This window comes from Sorex araneus, chromosome 2 (genome assembly GCF_027595985.1).
Source record: "Sorex araneus isolate mSorAra2 chromosome 2, mSorAra2.pri, whole genome shotgun sequence".
NCBI lineage: Eukaryota > Metazoa > Chordata > Mammalia > Eulipotyphla > Soricidae > Sorex > Sorex araneus.
Window position 1 is genome coordinate 332,507,384 of NC_073303.1, and position 21,750 is coordinate 332,529,133.

A 21,750-nucleotide genomic window follows, 5' to 3' on the forward strand; every position below is an offset into this window, starting at 1 on the left:
TTCCCAATACTAAAATCAAAAGTAGGCACATCTTAACAATTTGGTAACAGCATACAGACATGCTTCATTCTTTCTGTTCTATTTTGTGGGTGCGGCAAAATTTATCATATGTTGGAAATTAATTTTTGTATGCAATTTCATACAAAGCTATTACTTTTGTATATAACTTTTAACAACTTGTTTTAATTTTTTTACTTCCCCTTTATTGTTATGATAACCAGGGTTGCATGCTTGACTGTGATATTTACAAAGGGTTACATGCATTTTTTTTTTTTTTTTGGTTGGGGGTTGGGGAAATCCACAGTTGGCAGAGCTCAGGGCTTATTCCTGGCTCTGCGCTCAGGAAATACCACTGGTGGTGTTGAGGGTACCATACAGGATGCTGGGGATCAAAGATGAACTGGCTGCATTCAAGGCAAGCACCCTAATCACTGTATATTGCTCAGGCTCCATAGTCACATACTTTTAGTTGTGGTGATCAAACACACTGGGTATGATATATCAAGAGATCACAATCCATTGTGGTATGGAAAATCCCAAACCAGAGTGCTGCTGAAATCACAGTCAGAATATGGGGGAGTGCCACAGATTTAATTCAAGGCAAGGCCTTACGTCTGATCTATCCCTAGGCACCCTGTTTCTCTCTCTCTTTTTTTTTTTTTATGGTGACTAAATCAAAGAACTTTAATCCAATATGCAATGCAAGCATTTTACTACTGAGTTATCCTGAAACTCCCCATAATTTTTGTTATTTTAAATAATGCTGTGATGAATAGTCTTGATTATGTATCACTGCACATATAGGTGCATATATACGTAAAATAAATTCCAGCAGTAAAATTACTGGCTGAAAGAATGTAGAAATGCAATTTAAGTATTATTTTATTGGGGGAGGGCTATTTTAAATATATCTGTAACAAGGACCAAAAACTAAATTCAAGTTTTGTTGTTCAAATGTGGATGTGGGACTAGAGCAATAGCACAGAAGATAGGGCATTTGCCTTGCACTCGGCCAACCCGGGTTTGATTCCCAGCATCCCATATGGTCCCATGAGCACCGCCAGGTGTGATTCCTGAGTATATGAACCAAGAGTAACCCCTGTGCATCGCCAGGTGTGTCCCAAAAAGAAAAAAAAAAGGAAAAAAGAGCTCAAATGTGGATGGATGCTTGTTGGAAGTGCCTAAAAGAACATATTAAAAATACTGATGTTCAGTCCACATGTCTAAATAACAAGCTTCTCTATCTGGCTCTCTACTACCTATCTACTTGTTCATTCATTCATTCATTTATTTTATGGTTATATCTACTAGTGCTCAGGGATCACTCCCAGTACTGCTCAGGTGAGATTATATGGTAACAGGGATGAACTGGGATTGGCTATATGCAAGGAACACACCATAACCCCTGTTCTATCACGCCAGTCCTAGTTAACGAGTTTAATAGCAGTAGTCCCCTGCCTGAATCACCGTGAGCTAGTTACAAAACTTTCATGTTTGAATTTCAGTCATGCAATGATCAAACACCCATCCTCCACCAGTGCACACTTTCGATCACCAATGTCTCCAGTATCACCAGCCCCCCACCCCCATCCCAGGCCCACTCCTCCCCTGTCAATATGGCAGACAATTTCCCTCTTACTCTCCCTCTACCCATGGGCACTATGACTTAATAGCAGTATTCTTACTTACCTTTTAATAGACATCCCACTGCAGGGTTTGGGAAACCAGGGGTCACACCCTGCAATGTATCACTGGAATGAAGCCTGATGATTCAGTATATGGTCCGATGCACTAAACTTAAGGGTTCACAACACTGGAAGTGGTAGGGACTGGGGAGCTGCCAGGGAGCCACCAGTTTTAAGACATCCCAGTTTCCACTAAGCACAGATGGATGAAAATTATTCTTCTACACAAATACACTGTTTTTCAATATACTATAATTTATCTTGGGATCTATAAATTCAGCTCATAACATCTTTATGACTGTGACTAAAAAAAATACACTAAATTTAACTATCTCATGACAAAGAAGGGCAGTTCAGCATAAATTCCAAAGAAATGTCAAAAGGAGTAATATATTACCTTCATTTTCTACATTCCTTCTCTTCTCATTTTCCTGTTCTGCTTTTCGTTGGTACTCATTAATTCTATGCTGTAACAACATTTTCTCCTTTTCAATTTGAGATACTGTAGACTCTAAATTTCTTCTTTGATTACCCTGAAATTATAACAATATGATTATAATACTCATTCTCACTTATTTGAAGAAATATTTTTGCTCTTTAAAAAAATAGAACCCGTAAAGGCTTACAACAGATATATCAATTTCAAAGTAAGTATATCTAAAGGACAACTTTTTAGTAATGTGATTCAATTTGCCTAATATGAAGACATTGAGAATCCCCTTCTGCTAGTGTAAAAATTTTCAGGGGTTTCTGAATTCATGAATATAAAAAACAATCCTATAAATCTTTGAAACTGAATGTTGCTTAATTAGTTTAAGATGGTCACAATGCAATAGTGATCACATCAGTATTTTGGCTTATTTAAACCTAGATTTAAAATAATATGAAAAAAGACTTAAATATTTGATAATTATATGCTACAAAATTCAAGTGGTAGTAGGTAGTGCAGTAAGTTTAATAGTTTTGTGTCTCTCTTAATCCTTGTCCTATCTCAACAGAAATGTATCGTTTCTAAATTATTCTTTGATTCTTCTAATACTTATTTTATAAAAAGAAAAAAAAGAAAGGAAAACAATAAAGGGAGTCAGAGAAGTGGTACAGTAAGGTGTTTGCCTGGCATGCAAGTTAACTCAGGTTTGATTCCCAGAAACCCAAATGTTCCCCAAGCCCACCAGAAGTGATCCCTGAGAGCAGAGTGGGGAGTAACCACTGAGCAAAGCCAGGTGTGGCCTAAATATAATACAAAACAAAAAACATGAAAGAAACACTTGATTTAGAAAATAAGTAGGGAAACTGTAGGATAAACATTGGGTATGTCCTTTTAGCCTTGCCACAGGAAACTTAACCCTTAAAGCAATGTCCTTTTTGTATGGACACAGGAAGACAATTAATATTATGTCTTATATTATATTATATATGTCCTTTTAGCCTTGCCACAGGAAACTTAGCCCTTAAAGCAATGTCCTTTCTGTATGGACACAGGAAGACAATTAATATTATGTCTTATATTATATTATATTATATTATATTATATTATATTATATTATATATGTCAATTAATATTATGTCTCTTATAACTTGGGAACTGATTGACTCCAATAATATTTATTCGCGGGCATCTGCTTTCTCAACTCAGTTGCCCTTAGTTCCTAGGGCATCAAAATGGGCTAAGCCAAAGCGCCACAATACTCAAGTGTAAGTTGAGAGCATGGTCATAGACAAATGCTGTCATGATCCAAAAGTAACGATAAGACTAGGACTCTGCTGGGGTTAGGAAGACTAACCTGACCTGAGGACTGTGGTAGAAAATATAGTGAGATGTTCTCAGGAAGAACCAAACTTTAAGTTTGATATATCTCTTACTGTGCTCATACAGAATGACATTGCTAGAAATGTTAGAAGTAAATTTACTATAACTATTTAAGTGGCTTACCGGCTGAGGAAAGAAGAAAGCAACACACCCTGGATTGGATTCCACCCTTAAGCGTATCTCCTAGTAATCTGGAGTAACCTCCTTAGATGAGATTTTTGTCTTTGAGTTAATCTCCTGGAGGAATGGTCTTATCCCTCTTTGCTGATTTGTTAATGTTAAACCCCCCTTTGTGTCATCACCCTATGTGATTGCTATATAAACTAAGACTGTAATAGCAGAGGGAGTCAAAGTCAGAAGAGTCAGGGTCAGAGTCAGAGTAGGTCAGAGTCAGAAGTGAGAGCGAGTGCGGCTCCAGAAAGAGAAGCAGAAGGGCTCAAGAGAGAGAGAGTGGAAGAGACCAGAGGAGAGACGACAGAGACAGAGTCAGAGATAGAGATAGAGAGAGACAGACAGAACAAAGCACAGCGGCATACACAGAAGCAGCACACAAAGGAGGAGCCATTCTGATCCAGTCCATACACAGTGCCTGGATAGCACTGAACTCGAGAGCGTCGGCGGGGGTTGTAGAGAGGGGGGAGAGAGTGGGGGGGTTGTAGGGAGGGGGGAGAGAGAGAGAGAGAGAGAGAGGAGAGAAAAAGAGAGCGCCCCAAGAGCCCTCAAAGACACACACAAATCATCGCACCCCTTCTGCCCTTGCTTTTCTATTTTTTACAGGGCACTAAAGGGGAAAAAATACCCTAACTCTCAAACATAAATATTTATTTTTTGGGTTTTGAGGATGGTCTGGTCGCAGTGTGTGAGGTCTTTGGTTTGATCATTAAAAGGCCTTCCAATTTCTGAAATTTGCCACTCTTAAATTTTATTTATTTACTGGGGGGTTTTAGGTCACACTCAAAAGGTGCCGAGGAGCTATACCTTGTATGCAGTAATACGGCTATACCTGGTGGTGCTCAGGGGCCACTATGGAGAGTAAGGATCATTATTGGCAGTGGTCAGGGGACATGTAGACGGATCAAACCCAAGTTTTCAGCATGCAAGGCATGCACTCAGCCTACTGAGCCATTAATCTGGCCCTAGTTTTTAATTGTGCAATGTTTCTTTTTTTTGGGGGGGTGGGTGGGGGGGAAGTGGGCACACACAGCAATGATCCAGATCACTCCTGGTGCTGTTTAGGGGATCATATGATTAAAAAAAAAATGTTACTGAATCACCGTGAGATAGTTACAAACTTTCATGTTTGAGTTACAATCACACAATGATCAAACACCCATCCCTCCACCAGTGCACATTCCCCACCATGAATATCCCCTGTATACCCACCTTGCCCACCCTCCCCCTGCCTCCATGGCAGACAATATTCCCCATACTCTCTACTTTTGGGCATTATGACTTGCAACACAGACACTGAGAGGTCATCAGGTTTGATCCATTATCTACTTTCAGCACACATATCCCATCCCGACTAATTCCTCCAGCCATAATTTTCTTAGTGATCCCTTCTCTATTCCATCTGCCTTCTCCCCTCCGCTCATGAAGCAGTCTTCCAGCTATGGGGCAATCCTCCTGGCCCTTGTATCTACTGTCCTTAGGTGTCAGCCTCATGTGATGTTATTCTATACTCCACAAATGAGTGCAGTACTTCTATGTCTGTCCCTCTCTTTCTGACTCATTTCACTTAGCATGATACTCTCCATGTCTATCCACTTATAAGCAAATTTCATGACTTCATCTCTCCTAACAGCTGCATAGTATTCCATTGTGTAGATGTTCCAAAGTTTCTTTAGGGCACTAGGGTTATTTCCAGATTTTGGCTATTGTGAACAGTGCTGCAGTGAACACAGAGGTACAGATGTCATTTCTACTGTGCTCTTTTGCATCCTCGGATATATTCCCAGAAGTGGTATTGTGGGGTCATATGGGAGCTCAATTTCTAGTTTTTGAAGGACTGCCCATATTGTTTTCCAGAAAGGCTGGAACAGTCAGCATTCCCACCAACAGTGAAAGAGCGTCCCTTTTTCCCCACATCCACACCAGCACTGGTTGCTTTTGTTCTTTTGAATGTGTGCCAGTCTCTGTGGTGTGAGATGATATCTCATTGTTGTTTTGATTTGCATCTCCCTGATGTCTAGTGATGTGGAGCATTTTTTCATGTGTCTTTTGGCCATTTGTATTTCTTTTTTGAGGAAACTTCTGTTCATTTCTTCTCCCCATTTTTTAATGGAGTTAGAGGGTTTTTTCTTATACAATTCTACTAGTGTCTTGTATATCCTTGATATTTAATCCCTTATCAGATGGGTATTGGGTAAATATTCTTTCCCATTCTGCGAATCTTTCTGTATTTTGGTTACTATTTCTTTTGAAGTGCAGAAGCTTCTTAGTTTGATGTAGTCCCATTTGTTTAAGTTTGCTTCCACTTGCATTGTCAGTGCTGTTTCATCCTTAAAGATGCTTTTAGCTTCAATGTCATGGAGAGTTCTGCCTACATTTTCCTCTGTGTACCTTATAGATTCATGTCTGATATTGAAGGGATTATATGATTAAGTTGTGGGTAAAACCTGGGTGGGCCACATGCAAGCAAATGCCCTACCTGTTGTACTATCTCTCCAGTACCATAATCATGAAATATACATTACAGCAAGTTGCAAAGATATATATATTGAGAGGTCTTATATACCCTTCATTCAGTTTCCCCTAATGTAGAAAATGGAACAAAATAGCGATAGCACAGCGGTTGGGCGTTCGCCTTTCACGCAGCCAACCCAAGTTCGATTCCTCCGCCCCTCTCGGAGAGCCCGGCAAGCTACCGAGAGTATCAAGCCCTCGCAGCAGAGCCTGGCAAGCTACCCGTGTATTGGATATGCCAAAAACAGTAACAATAAGTCTCTCAATGAGAGATGTTACTGGTGCCCGCTCGAACAAATCGATGAGCAACAGGATGACAGTGACAGTGACATATTTCTTTTACTTGATTATAACAAATGACTTAATATTGAAAACCAAACATTTGGTTATTTTATCCTATTTAAGATCTCTATTTTAGCAGATTTCTTCTACTAATCCCATTTTTAATTCCACTATTTAAATGGAATTAAGCAGGCACTGTCTCATTTTTATTAGAGGTAGAAACACAGGTTTCCCACATAGTTTATATTGATACACAGGCTGGGTAAAGTAAACTTCATTATTGACGCAGTTACGGAAAACTTGGCACTCACTAGGCCTCTACAGACACATCATGTTATGGGAGAGAGAAGAAATTTGTTACTCCTGTTAACACAACTTCCACAGATGCTGTGGCATTGCCGGAAGCACCAACAGTCACAACAACCTCCTATAGCCTCTGCCATGTAAATGACCCACCTTCATAGCCTCACAACTAATCTCGGAAGAGATGCCAAGCCAAGCCAATAAAACTCACAGATAACACTGGTCTTTGGGCTAAAAACTCTGGGACCCCCTGGGGAAAAGGGTGAGCCAAAAGTCATCCCAGTTTCACAGTCTTCCTAGCTCCTGGTCTACTATACTGATCAATTTGTGATTTATCTGAATCTGAATACTTATGCTATTCCTCTAATAATTAAAATTTCTGCTAGGTAACCATGGAAAAACAATTCTAAAATCAATGTACTTAATTTTTTTTTCTTTTTTGGGCCACACCCACTAGCAATGCACAGGGGTTACTCCTCGTGGTGCTCGGGGGACCATACGGGTTGCTGGGAATTGAACCCGGGTCGGCCACATGCAAGGCAAACCCTACCTGCTGTACTTTAGCTCCAGCCCCACAATATACTTCTTGTTTCATCAGAAAATCAGGTTAGTATCATTCCTTTGTAAACTGTATTCTACTTCTTCTTCCTCTCTTTGCTTTGATTCCAGATTCAATTTTTGATTTCTTGATTGTCACATTTCAAGTATTAAGAACTACTGACTTGAAATTTAGTGTTGCAATAAAATTTCAAAAATTTGCATGAAAATGCTATTATGGCCTAATTTGTAACAGTGGAACCTATAACTCCAAAGTAAGGCTTTCATTATTATGCTTTGTTTCTGGTCTACAATTCAACCTAAAAATTTCAAATGCAGTTTTTCAGAAAAACAGAAACAATTTGAAAGAGACAAATATTCTCTAAAAGGAAAATTCTGATTAAAAAGTAAAAGTACCTCTTCATCCAATTCTTTCATTATCTTGTCTAGTTTTATGTTTGAAGTTCTGTTAAAAACAAAAGCAATGAAGATTATTAGAACATTCAATATTTTATTGGCCAGGGGTTAAGTAAATTAATAAAACTTAAATTTCTTAACTTTTTTTTCTGCTATGGATCCCCCTTTGAAAGTATGATAAGGTCTATGGCCTTTTCTAAAATATATTTTTTAAAGTATGAGATAACGTACATAGGATTAAAGAACAAAATTATATTGAAATAGTCATAAGCTTCAAAATCAATCCTATTTAGAAAACATACCCTTTATTAATACACTGAATATATAATAAAGCATAAATAATATATTGAGATAACCCCTACAACATAATATACCTGTGATTTCTACCAATAATATCCAAATTTATTATTATATCTATCAAACTTATTACCCTTACAAGTCACAGGGGGAATAATCTGAGTTTTCAAGACTTGTAAAAAAATTAAGAATATCTGTATCAGACATAGAAAGACTGCACTCATCTGTGGAATATAAAATGGCAGAGTAGGAGACTAATACCCAAGAATAGTAGTATATAATACCAGGAGGTTGGCTCCATGGCTTGGAAGCTAGCCTCACACTCTGGGGGAAAGTCATCCCAGATAGAGAAGGGAGCACCAAGTAAAATGTGATTGGAAATCCCAAGCGGGGAGGGAGATGCATGCTGAAAGCAGACTAGAGACTGAACATGATGACCACTCAATACCCCTATTGCAAACCACAACACCCAAAAGGAGAGAGAGAGAACAAACTGGAATGCTCTGCCACAGAGGCAGAGCGGGGTGGGGGGATGGGATAGGGAGGTGGGAGGGATACTGGGTTCATAAGTGGTGGAGAATGGACACTGGTGGAGGGATGGGCTCTCAAACATTACATGAGGGAAAAACAAGCACGAAAATGTGTGAATCTGTAACTGTACCCTCACTGTGACTCACCAATTAAAAAATAAATAAATTATTAAAAAAAAAGAATGTATCAAAAATAAAATAAATTTTGGGGAGCTGGAGTGGGTAGGGAGTTTGCCTTGCACGCAGCCAACCCAGGTTTGATTCCCAGCTTCCCTGAGCACCACCGGGGTAATTCCTGAGTGCAGAGCCAGGAGTAACCCCTGTGCTTCGCTGGGTGTGACCCAAAAAGCAAAAAATAAAAATAAAATAAATGTTAACCTTCAACACTTTGTTTTTGGGCCACACCTAATATTGTGCAGGGGCCACACCTGACACACTGCTCAGGGACCAAATGTGGTGGCGGGATCTGAACCAGGGCACACTGCAACTGCATGATAGGTATGTGCTTCCTTAATCTCTGTATTATTTCTAAGGCACAGTCAATATAGTTTTTACTTTACAAAGTTCCTTATTTAATGTCAACCAATTTGCCCTTTCTGTGAGTTAATTAAGATGCAACAGAAAAGCAACTGATCAGGAAGTAAATCATCTCTGTAGCTTTACAAGACTAAAGGTTGCTATAATAAATGCCCTTTGCATATCCAAAGGACAATAACACACCTAACTGGTGCCAACAAAAAAATATCACTTTTTTTTTCCTTTTTTGGGTCATACCTGGCAATGCTCAGAAGTTACTCCTGGCTCTGCACTCAGAAATTACTCCTGGCGGTGCTCTGGGAGGACTAAATGCCCTACCCGCTGTACTATATGCTCCAGCCCAAATACTACTTTTCAATTCTGAGATATATTTCACTAAAGGTGTAGCAACAGCAACTTCCATAATTCCACATGCTTTACAAGTGGTTTGAAGTTTGAAGTTTTCAAGTGTCTTACAAAGTTGAAAAATAAGCATTTTCTTAACAAGTTTAATAGAAGAAACAGAAAGTTATATTCTTACCTACACTTCTGCTCCATTTCATCTTTTAGTTGTATTTCATTATGCAGTTGTTCTTCCAGCTTGTAAATTGTTTTTTGCAAATTTTCCTGCTTTAATTTAAAATAACAAAGTCATTCATAAAAAAAAAAAAAGAAGAATACTGAGAGAAAAAATAGCTTTTTAAAAAACTGTTTAGTAGGGAACTGTTTACTTTTTTTTGAGGGAAGGGGAGCCACACCCAGCAGTGCTCAGAGCTTACACTTGGCTCTGAGTTCAGGGATCATTCCTGGTTAAGTGGGGGGGTTATGGGAGACCATATGGGTGGCAGGGACTGAACTAAGGTCTGCAGTATGCAAGAAAAACGCCCTACCCACTGTATCACTAGTCTGGCTCTGGGAATTATTTAGTTCTCTTAACCCTTTCTAACAAAATTTTTTCAAAGTCATTTTTTAACACCTATATGAGGAACCTTAGTAGGCATTAATAATACAAAAACTTGAAAGAACTGGTTCCTGTTTTCATAAAATAGTTAAATGACATCGGGGGAATGGGAAAATGAAAAAATTGTCCTAATTTCCCCACGTCCACCCCACAGAGAAGAGACCACTACTACAATAATAGCTGGATACAATCACTCCAGGCAAAAACTGAGTATTAAAAGGAAGTAAAGAGATATATATTATAAAGGAATATGCAATAAAGGTATTTTCGGTACCTGTATTACAAGACTTAATGCAGAAAAATGAGTGTCTGTCATAGAGACAGGCTAGGGGAGCAGGAGCAAGAGAGAAACTGGGGACATTGGTGGTAGAAAATGTACACTGGAGAAGGGATGAGTGCTGGCCACTGCACAGTGATTCATTTAAAAAAAAACCCAACACTTTATTATCTCTCCTTTACCTTCAGATTATGGGAAACAACTTAAAATTGATGTTAACTCATAGAAATACTAATACCTTTTATTGCTGCTCCCCTCAATTTTGCTGATAGGCCTTTATTGAAACCACTAAATGAATTAACTAAGTATGCTATATACTCGGACTACAGTGGTAGCACACAGAGGAGAGTGTTTGCCTTGCATGCGGCCGACACTGGTTTGATTCCTCCGTCCCTCTCGGAGAGCCCGGCAAGCTACCGAGAGTATCCCACCCATACAGCGGAGCCTGGCAAGCTACCCATGGTGTATTTGATATGCCAAAAACAGTAACAAGTCTCACAGTGGCAATGTTACGGGTGCTTGCTTGAGCAAATCGATGAACAACGGACGACAGTGCTACAGTGCAGTGCTATATACATGTTATGGACTAACTACCCCACCTAAACAGTAGTGAAATTCTGATAAACATGGTAACACCAATGAATATCAAGGACATTATGCTTTCCTCCTTACTCTATGAGGTTCCTAAATATAATTAATACTGATAGGAAGAGGGTCAGCGGTTACTAGAAAGGAGAGTAGAAAACAGAGCTACTGTTTCAAGTTTTAGTCTGGGATAAATAAAAAATTATGGAAATGGATGGTAACAGTTGTATAGCAATATAAAGATATTAGATAATACTAAACTGTACACTTAAAAATGGTGTTTTTTTTTTTTGCTTTTTGGGTCTTTTTAGCCCTGCTAAAATCTCAGGGCTGAATGTAATAGAGACGTTACTGGTGCCCGCTCAAGTAAATCAACAAACGACAAACAAGAGGATGACAGTGACAGGATGACCCAAAGGTCACACCCGGCGATGCACAGGGATTACTCCTGGCTCTGCATTCAGGAATTACCCCTGGAGGTGCTCAGGGGACCATATGGAATGCTGGGAATTGAACCCAGGCCGTCCATGTGCAAGGTAAACACCCTACCCACTGTGCTATCACTCTAGCCCAAAGTGGTAAATTTTATCTTATGTATATCTTGTCAAACACAAGAAACTCCTCTTCAAAATCTAATAAATATAAAAATCTGTAGATGTGTTTATTTTTATATGAACACCCTTACTGATACTGATTTCTCGTAATTCCTAATTCCAAAAAATAAAAGGACCACAACATCAATCTGTATAATCTTTAAAAATTTAATGCCTAATATTCAGACAAGAAAATGAACTAGAGAGGAGCCAGAAGGTAAAGAGTACTAGGAAAATTTAAGCTTATTAGCAATGCATGCTTGCTGTCATGCACATCAATACATTATCCACATCACAACTTTATAAATAAATAAAAGGATAAAAAATACCTACCAAGCTTTTATCCACATTGGAGCTACTTCTGTTATCATTAGGATTTGCTGAAGGTAAGTATCTGGGAGAAATTTTTAAAAGAAAACAAAAAACTCCTTAACATTCAATAACAACTAATTACAAATACTACATGTCTAATTTTATTTCTTTAATAAAGAAAAAAGAATCGTGCTAATGCTGTCTTTTAAACTTTATTATGAGTTTGTAATTTGTTTGGATTTGGGGCCACACCCCCACAACCAGTGGTGCTCAGAGTTTATTCCTGGCTCTGTTCTCAGGAATTACTCTTGGCAATACTATGGGGTGCTGGGATTAAACTGACATTTGCCACATGCAAGGCAAGCAGCTTATCCCTTGTACTATCTCTCTGGTCCCCTGTAATTATTCCTTAGACAAAACACAGAAATGTCACATATTTTTAAAAGAAGTTCCAGTTAGGTCACAAGTAATGATCCAAAATCATATGCCTTAATATACTTAAGGCAAAACATATAATACTGACATCAAATAGGACAAATAAAAATCATGAACAATCTTAAGTTAGTTTAGATCATACAGCGATTCCAGAGCGATAGCACAGCGGTTGGGCGTTCACCTTTCAAGCGGCCAACCCAAGTTCGATTCTTCCACCCCTCTCGGAGAGCCCGGCAAGCTACCGAGAGTATCGAGCCCGCACGGCAGAGCCTGGCAAGCTACCCGTGCCTATTGGATATGCCAAAAACAGTAACAATAAGTCTCTCAATGAGAGATGTTACTGGTGCCCACTTGAACAAATATATATATATATATATATATACATATTTATATTTATATTTAAGAGTCCAGTAATTTCGGTAGCTTTTTTATGGATGGCTAGGTTAGGTATAGACCTAAAAGTGTAAGGCTTTTGGGGCTTTTTCGGGGACCATTCCTGGTGGTTCTGAGGTCTTATTCCTGGTTCTGTGCTCACAGATCATTCTTGGCAGGATCAAGGGATCACAGTCAGCTGCATGCAAGGCATGTGTCCTAAGCACTGCACTATATCACTCCAGCCCTAAAAATTTAAGGCTATTTCAAAGATCATGTTTAATTTAGCTCTACGTTAGTGAAAACAGATCTCTCTGTCAATGGTAAAGAAAAAAATTGGATTCAGAAGAAAGAATTTTATAAGTGCTCTTTCATATCAGTAATTCTATTTCTTGTTTTTGGTTTTTGTTTGTTTTTGTTGGGCCTGGCTCTGCACCTGCACTCAGGAATCACTCATGAGGGGATGAGGGAGGGGTGTCAGGAGCCCTGGGAATCAAATACAGGTCAGCTCTGTGCAAGGTATGCACCCAACCTAATGTATAATTTCTCTAGGTCCCTATATTTGAGGAAATAGGTATAAGCAGTTAAAATTGTTTGCCCACGGGTATATAATACATAATGAATTCACTACATAGTTTTGAGAAGCTGAAAAATTAGACTTTCAGTACACCAACATGCTAAAAAACTAAGTATTAATCAAAAACACATTAAAAAACCAAAAAGAACTGTCTGGATACAAGATTAATACTAACTTTTGACCTATTATTTTATCTTGAAGATGTATAGTGTGCCACTTAACAAGGAATTTCTGAAAAATGGTATTCTAAATATTCTTGAGCCTTGAAAATTTTTTTAAGATACTGCCAATATTATACATCACCAAAAACTAGTATATTAAGACAATCTCTTTAAATAGCATTATATCTATCGTAAGTGTTAGTAACAATACAAATAAAGCAGATCCGAAACCTATCTCTAAATCAATGTTTAACATACTTACCTACGATTGCTATAATATGTAAATCCCACAAAAGGAAGTTGATTGCCTACAAAAGCTTTAGGTATAGGGAATGTTTCCTCATCTCCTTTATCTTCTTCCAAGTCATCAAAATTACTTGTGTCAATGTCACTACTTAAATCAGGTACAACTGGTGCTACAGCTAAAAACAGAAATAAAATTATTAATTCACCCCAGATGTATAATAATGAAGCAAAGATTCCACACCAACAATTAACAATTTGTTGTATATTAAAAAACTTAGAAACCACACATTCCAAATAGGTTAAATTCTATCAGTCAGCCTTATATGGATGGAATATCAACTGACCACTGTATAATTCTATGAAATAATAATATTCCAAGTGACATACTTACCATCTATCCCTCAAGTTTCACTTAAATACTGCAGTGAAGTATTAACTTTTTTGATTTGTCTTTTTAAGTAAATACTGCAGTATAAAAATATGAGAGTTTTATCTGCAGAAAAGACTTTTTGAAAGTTAAAGGAATGACTGGGGCTGGAATGTATAGTGTATAAAGTGCTTGTCTTTCTTGCATACAACAGAGATCATATCTGCTGAGTCCCACTAGAAGTGATCACTGAGTGCAGAGTTAGGAGTAAGTCCCTCAACACAGCCAGATGTGGGCCCCAAAACAAAACAAGAAATGAAGGTACGGACACAACTACCAACTTATTAAGAAAAAAAAAGGCTGAAACAAAAAATTATCAATAACTGTACACCATCCTATTAAATTTTCCTTAAATGAACAAATTTTCAGAAATACACATCTGAATAAATCTACAATCAAGAATCAAAACAATAGAAAATTCTAAGACAAGAAGGTTTCAAGCTGAATTCTACCAAATAATTAACACAAAACCTTTTCCAACTCTTTTAAAAAGGATAGGAACACTTCCTAATTTAATCCACGAGGCCAAAAATACTCCTGACACCAAATACAGACCACAGCACTATAAGAAAATCATATACCAATACAAACAAATGCAAAAAAAATCAACAAATTAGTAGCAAACTGATGCAGAAGTAGATTAAATCAAGTACATTTTAGTCTAGAATGGTTTACCATATGAAAGGTAATTGCAAGGAATCAGAGATAGCTCAGCGATTAAGGCATCTGCCCTGAATATAGTAGAACCTGGTTTGATCCTGGTACCTCCTGAACACCACCAGAAGCGAGCCCTGAGCACCACTAAGTGTGGTGCTCATGCACACTATCTATATAAAAGTCAACCAGTGTAATTGATCACATCAATAGAAAAAAATAGAATAAAACTCATTAACATTTCAATTAACAGGAAAATATTTGATAAAATACAAATAATGAGAGAATTTCTTCAAAGTAGAGTAGAAATGAGCATTAATAAAAGCCTACAATTAACAAGATGAAAAATTTTCCTCTTATGATTAAGGATAAGATCAAGCTGCTCACTTTCACCACTGCTATTGAGCACTGTACTGAAAATTCTATTAACAGAAATTTGGCAAGGAAAAAGACATAAAAGGCATTCAAATTGGAAACACATTAAATGTAATCATAATTAAAACTTCCAAATTCTTATTTGTAGCCATGGAAAACTCCTTAAGAAATTTCAAGAGACTATCAAATGACCTGGATCTGGGGTAGGAGCAATAGTACAGTGGCTGGGTGTTTGACTTGCGTGCAGCAGACCCAGGTTTGGTCCTTGGCATCCCATATGGTCCCTGAGCACTGACAAGAGAGATCCCTGAATTATAGGGTCAGGAGCAACCCCTGAGCATCACCAAGTGTGGCCAAAAAAAAAAGAAAAGGAATTTTAAGAGAGCAAGAGTCACAATTTTAGATTTTAAAATATATTATTCAAAGCAATCCCAATCAAAACATAGTGGTATTGACAAAAAGACAAATATGAAATATGGTAAATATGATTATTAAATACAGTGAGCCCTCACATAATTGGTCAAATTATTTTTGACAAAGGTGGTACTGTGAGAAATAAGGAGAAATAAGTACAGCATTTGTACTAAATGATACTGTAGCACCATAGTCCCATTGTTCATCGATTTGCTGGAGCAGGCACCAGTAACATCTCCATTGTGAGACTTGTTGTTACTGTTTTTCGCATATCAAATACGCCACAGGTAGCTTTCCAGGTTCTGCCATGTGGGTGGAATACTATTGGTAGCTTGCCAGACTCTCCATGAGGGATGGAGGAATCGAACCCGGGTCGGCCATGCAAACACCCTACCCGCTGTGCTATTGCTCTATTTATCCTCAAAAGAATGTAGTTGGATGCCTACGCTACACCATTAAAAAAAAAACCTCAAAAAAAAAACCCTCAAAAAAATGGAAAATAGTGACTGTGACAGGTTTTTTCCTTTTTGGGTCACACCCGGCGATGCACAAGCGTCACTCCTGGCTCTGCACTCAGGAATTACCCCTGGAGATGCTCAGGGGACCAGAAGGGATGCTGGGAATCGAACCTGGGTCGGCCATGTGCAAGGCAAATGCCCTACCCGCTGTGCTATCACTCCAGCCCTGTGACAGTTATTTATAAACTGTTTCAGATGACACTTTTCTTCGCCGAAGTACAGAATCGAAGTATCTTTTGATAAATAAATTATTTATTTATTTATTTTTGCCTTTTGGGTCACACCCAGCAATGCTCAAGGGTTACTCCTGGCTCTGCACTCAGTAATTACTCCTAGTGGTGTATGGGAGACCATAAGGCATGCTGGGGGTTAAACCTGGGTCAGCCATGTGCAAGGTAAATACCCTACCTGCTGTATTATCACTCTGGCTCAATGAATGAAATTTTTTTTTTGAGGTATAATGGCACACAGTTTTAATACAACCACCAATCTTCACAAAATAATTTAATACTTTGTGCCTGGGCTAGCAGCATCTTGCACTGTGACATTCCTATACATACATAATAAGCATTGTATCCAAGTACAAATGTTAAAAGCAGAGTAACTTAAGCAATTGCCTATACAAAGTTAAATAGACACTGTAGGTTATTTTTATTCTTGAATCATTTTTGCTGCATAGTAAATTGCAATTACATGTCAGTATAATGTTACTGATCTATAGAATACACTTTGAACTGTGAGGTATGACAACTCCCAATGAGAGAGCTAACATGTAAACCTGAATATTTTGAGTGATTTTTTTTTTTAGCTGCCATGAATGGGTAAGACAAAAAAAAAAAAAATCCAGCATCCATAAGACCCTAGAAACATTTTTCTAATCAAAAAATAAAAATTTAAAACAATTCTCAACTATTTCCTATTATTTCCTCACTGAAGCAGTGTTGAATGAACAAAGGGAAAAAAAATAATATTGAAGTGAAGCTGTTATGGAATTATGGATAAAATTGATTTTTAAAAAATCCGCCAGGTAACTGCTCATTTACTTTACATCAAGTTGAGATCCAGATATGTATATATATATAGAGAGAGAGAAAGAGATATACATCCCAACTTTCTAATTCAAGATTGCCATTAAATACTTCAATGAATGAATTTTTTTTCTTTTGCTTTCTGGGTCACACCCAGCTATGCACACGGGTTACTCTTGGCTCTGCGCTCAGGAATTACCCTTGGCAGTGCTCAGGGGACCATATGAGATGCTGGGATTCATACACGGGTTGGCCAAGTGCATGGCAAACGCTTTACCCTCTGTGCTATCGCTCCAGCCCCTCAATGAATGAATTTTTAAAATGTGAAAAACGTGCACATCAGAATGTCATTCAGTGCTGAAACAGAATGAAATCCTGACATATTATACAAGGTTGAACCCCAGAAATAAGCTAAATGAAATAATTCAGTCTGAAAAGGTTAAATATTGTATAATTCTATTTGATGTTCCTAGGATGGTCAGATTCATAGCAAAAAGACTAGACAGGGTGGAGATAACACAGCAAGTAGGGCACTTGCCTTGCATGCAGGTTCTATCACCCCAGATGGTCCTCCAAGCACCACCAAGAGTGATTCCCTGAGCGCAAAGACATGGTGATCATTGAACACCACAAAGTGTGGTGCCCCACACTTTCAAAAAAAAAAAAAAAAGAATAGTAGCTACTGGTAGGTTTGCTTTGTTTTGTTTTTGGCTCCAAAGCAGTGCTCTCGGGATCTGGGGACAACTTGCTGCAATACTTACTTGGCTAACCAGGATGGCAGTTCATAGAGCCCAAAGATGCTGAGAACCACCAAAGTAACCAGCAATGCTCAAGGGGCTCCAGGGTGATGCTCAGGAAATCCTGAGGTGCTGATGATTAAACCCAGGTAAGGCACATACTAAATATGTACCTTAATCTCTTTATAATGTCCTGGCCCCTATTCTATTTTCACTGTTTAGTTTTATTACCGCCAAGTCACATCTATCTCAAATCAATGGAAAAAGTAATTTCAAAACCTTACCATTCTACAAGCTTGTAGTGACGTGGCATTTTGGCACCCAGAGACTTATAGAAATGCATCTAGACTGTGAGCTGAGCTATGACTCCATGCCACCCAGGGAGGGGGAAGGATTTTCTCTCCCAACGCTTTCTTTCTATGGGGAAGATAGCAGCGGCAGCAACAGCAGCACCCATATGGCATCTGCCATTCTCCAGAACTCACATCCCAGAGGTACGAGCTTGTAGTGACGTGGCGCACAAGAGATCATGGGATGGGGTGTTAACGGCACGTTCTCTGCCCAGATGAGATCCGGAGCAGCCGCACAGGACACGGCCCCTCTGCTCCTTAAAGACTATGATCCGGGAGGTCTACTAACCCAATTTGGCACCCAGAGACTTATAGAAATGCATCTAGGCTGTAAACTGAGCTAAAAAAAACAGAAATCCAAAACCAAGAGGCCACTGTCGTGGCCGCGCGAGCTCCCATAATCATCATTCTCAGCAATGGAAAACAAACTATCAAATGATTCCTTTTCAGCAGGTTTGATTGTTGGGGGAAAATTCCAAATAATAATAGTCAGTTCTCTGTTGAAATATTGAATGTATCCAAAGTATAGAGAGAATAAAGTGAAGATCATTAGCCACTCAGGTGTGAGGTGGGGGGATGGGAGGGGGTATACTGGGGTTCTTGGTGGGGGAACAGGTGCACTGGTGAAAGGATGGGGGTTTGATCATTTTATGACTGAGACTTAAACCTAAAAGCTTTGTAACTTTTGTCACAGTGATTCAATAAAAATTAAAAAAAACTTAATTTAATTTAATTTAATTTCTGAGAATTTAAATTAAGAGTGAATATGATCAGGAAACTCTTGAAAATTCCATTAAAATTCAAGCTACTTTCTACACAGCTCTACAATGCAATAAATAGATGCTAAAGAAAAAATTCATTGCAACTTGTATATATGTGTTTGTAAAACTACCAAAAGAACTATTTGCAAAATCTAAGCAATATGCCAAAGAAAACTGGAGTTAAAAAAAAAAAGTTTCAAGAATATATTTATATTTAGCAGGTCAGAGAGGTCAGTACAGAATAAAAATATCCTTGGAATTTTAGGAGTGGGAAGTGAAGAAAGGGTAGGAAGAGGAAAAGTAAAGAAAAGAATAAATTCTACAGGCTTCAATTTTTCTTTCTCACAAAAATCACAAAACAGGAGCTGTAAGAATTAAGACAAAATGCTTATATGTTAAATGCAAGCAACTATATAAAAACTACAGACAGCAAAGCAGATCTTCACAAGATTAAAAAAAAAGATAATAATACTAATAAAATTACCTGATCATAGAAATTCTTGAAACAGGTTTTTTTTTGGGGGGGGAGCTTTTTGGGGTTACACCCAGCGATGCTAGAGGTTACACCTGGCTCTGCACTCAGGAATGACTCCTGACAGTGCTCAGGAGACCATATAGGATGCCGGAGATCAAACCCAGGTTGGCTGCATGCAAGGCAAACGCCCTCTCTACTGTGCTACCACCCTGGCCCCAACAGTTTTATATTAGTAAAGGAATTCATTTTACTACTTCTTCCATAAAGTACATAAAAACATCATAAAAAAAAATTAAACTCCCAGGGCTGGAGCAATAGCACAGTGGGTAGACAGCTGGCTTGCAAGCAGCCAACCCAGGTTCAATTCCCAGCATCACATATGGTCCCCCAAGCACTGCCAGGAGTAATTCCTGAGTGCAAAGCCAGGAGTAACCCCTGTGCATCCCCTGGTGTGACCCAAAAAGCAAAATAAATAAATAAATAAACAAACTCCCCAATTCCACTAGATTGAAAGCTTCACAAGGTAAAGAATTTTTTACTTATTTGATCACTACTGTTTTTCTAGTCCAATATACTCAGTATACAGCAGATTCTACAATATTTGTTGACTATGTTACCTCATCTCTTAACTAGAATCAATCTTTTCAAAACAAAAAAGAAACTATCCTCCCTACTTTTAATAAGTGATTTTTGTGGTCATCCTAAATTTATGCACTGCTTGACTTTGAAAAAATCAGATAAAGCAATATATTTTCTTCAGTCCTCTTTTCAATTTTCTTGAGATTTATAGTATGTGTATTTTCAACCTTTTTTACTAAAATTTTTTTTTTGGGTCACACCCAGTGATGCACAGGGGGTTACTCCTGGCTCATGCACTCAGGAATTACTCCTGGCGGTGCTTGGGGGACCATATGGGATGCTGGGATTCGAACCTGGGTCGGCCACGTGCAAGGCAAACGCCCTACCTGCTGTGCTATTGCTCCAGACCCTTTACTAAAATTTTAACTTGAATAAAAAGCACAAAGCTTTTCACAATGCAACCATTCATCAACTCACTCGATTCATTTCATTCTTGGAAGTTTTATCCTGAGGCATAAATAGTCATGTCACACTTACTTGTAAGAAGTTCCTTCTTTATGAATGTATAACTACTAATAAATTCACCCATGAACACGCTGTTTTTGTAGGTGATGCTGATAGCATGTCATTTAAAGTCATTCTTTGCAGTCTTATACAATATATATACTGCAGCTGAAGGTAAATTTTTGTTATTTTTTAAAATTTCCCTTAAAATTTTTTTCTTTTTTTTCTTGGTTTTGGGGCTACACCCAGTAATGCTCAAAGGTTACACTTGGCAGTGCGTGGGGACCATACGGGATGCTGGGGATCAAACCCAGGTCATCTGTGTGCAACACAAGCACCCAACCTGTTGTACTATCTCTCTGGCCCTTTTCTTCCATTCTTTAAAAAAATTTTTGGTCACACCTGGAGGACCGAGGCCAACTCCCAATTCTAAAGCTCTGCCTATACTCCAGTCCTGTAATTATTTACTTTTTAAATGTTTTATAACCAAGACACTTCACCAATATCGGCAGACATATTTTTTAAAAATTAGAGCAGCTAATTAACACTAATTATCTTATCTGAAAGAACTAGCCCCTCCAAGACAAAGAACCAATCTGTCACTGTTACCTAATTACCTAAGATGAATACCTAATTTGTAACTGTTTCTAAGACCACACAGCTGTAGACATATTCTTTATTATTGTTCATTGCCACTTTTACAGCAGAATTTAGGGATCAATATACACTAATTTTTCTCTGATGAGTGATAAAGAGAAAAAATTCCTTAAACTTGAGCTTAAGACATTCTTAATTTTTTTCTCTCCATTCCCTGACTTTTCATTGCTATTTGTTATTGTAGCACACCAAGTTGTACACGTGGCTGTGATGTTGGTGATGACACCAGGAGAGCTGATTACACTTAGCAGTGTGGGGTGATGTCATGAATCAAATTCACAAGATGCTTTGAATCAGATACTCAGACCTGATTGTTGACCTTCAAAACCCACAAAATAATGAAGACTTTTAGTGCCATTAAAATCTTAAATAGGGTTTTTCTGTGAAACATCTTCTACTTTTATGACTTTAAATATTTAAATACGGAAATACTCTGAACTGCCTGAAAATTTAACTTCTTACTCACTGATTATCTTCATTTCTAAACAACAAGCTCCAAAGCTAACAGGAAGGATATAATTTATATTCTCGGGGCTGGAATGATAGCACAGCGGTAGGGTGTTTGCCTTGCACGTAGCTGACCCGGGTTCAGTTCCCAGCATCCTATACGGTCCCCTGAGCACCGCCAGGAGTAATTCCTGAGTGCAGAGCCAGAAGTAAAGCCCTGAGAATCACCACGTGTGACCCCAA

At 38.3% G+C, this 21,750-nt stretch overlaps 1 protein-coding gene across 3 annotated transcripts in view; it reads right to left on the bottom strand.

Annotated features, from left to right (window-relative positions):
• The window catches only part of ROCK1 (Rho associated coiled-coil containing protein kinase 1), a 127,536-nt gene that overhangs the window by 52,386 nt on the left and 53,400 nt on the right, over positions 1-21,750 (bottom strand). For 2 of the 3 annotated variants that reach the window (XR_008628511.1, XM_004606010.2), the window contains exons 10-14: positions 13,598-13,757; positions 11,812-11,872; positions 9,604-9,692; positions 7,720-7,768; positions 2,083-2,218 (exon numbers count right to left, since the gene is read on the bottom strand). Coding sequence is in view for 2 of the 3 variants with exons in the window: in XM_004606010.2 (XP_004606067.2) it covers positions 2,083-2,218; positions 7,720-7,768; positions 9,604-9,692; positions 11,812-11,872; positions 13,598-13,757 (495 nt within the window). In the remaining variant the exon portion in view is untranslated. The remainder of the gene's footprint in view (positions 1-2,082; positions 2,219-7,719; positions 7,769-9,603; positions 9,693-11,811; positions 11,873-13,597; positions 13,758-21,750) is intronic. The other variant, XM_055126285.1, reaches the window with a different exon arrangement.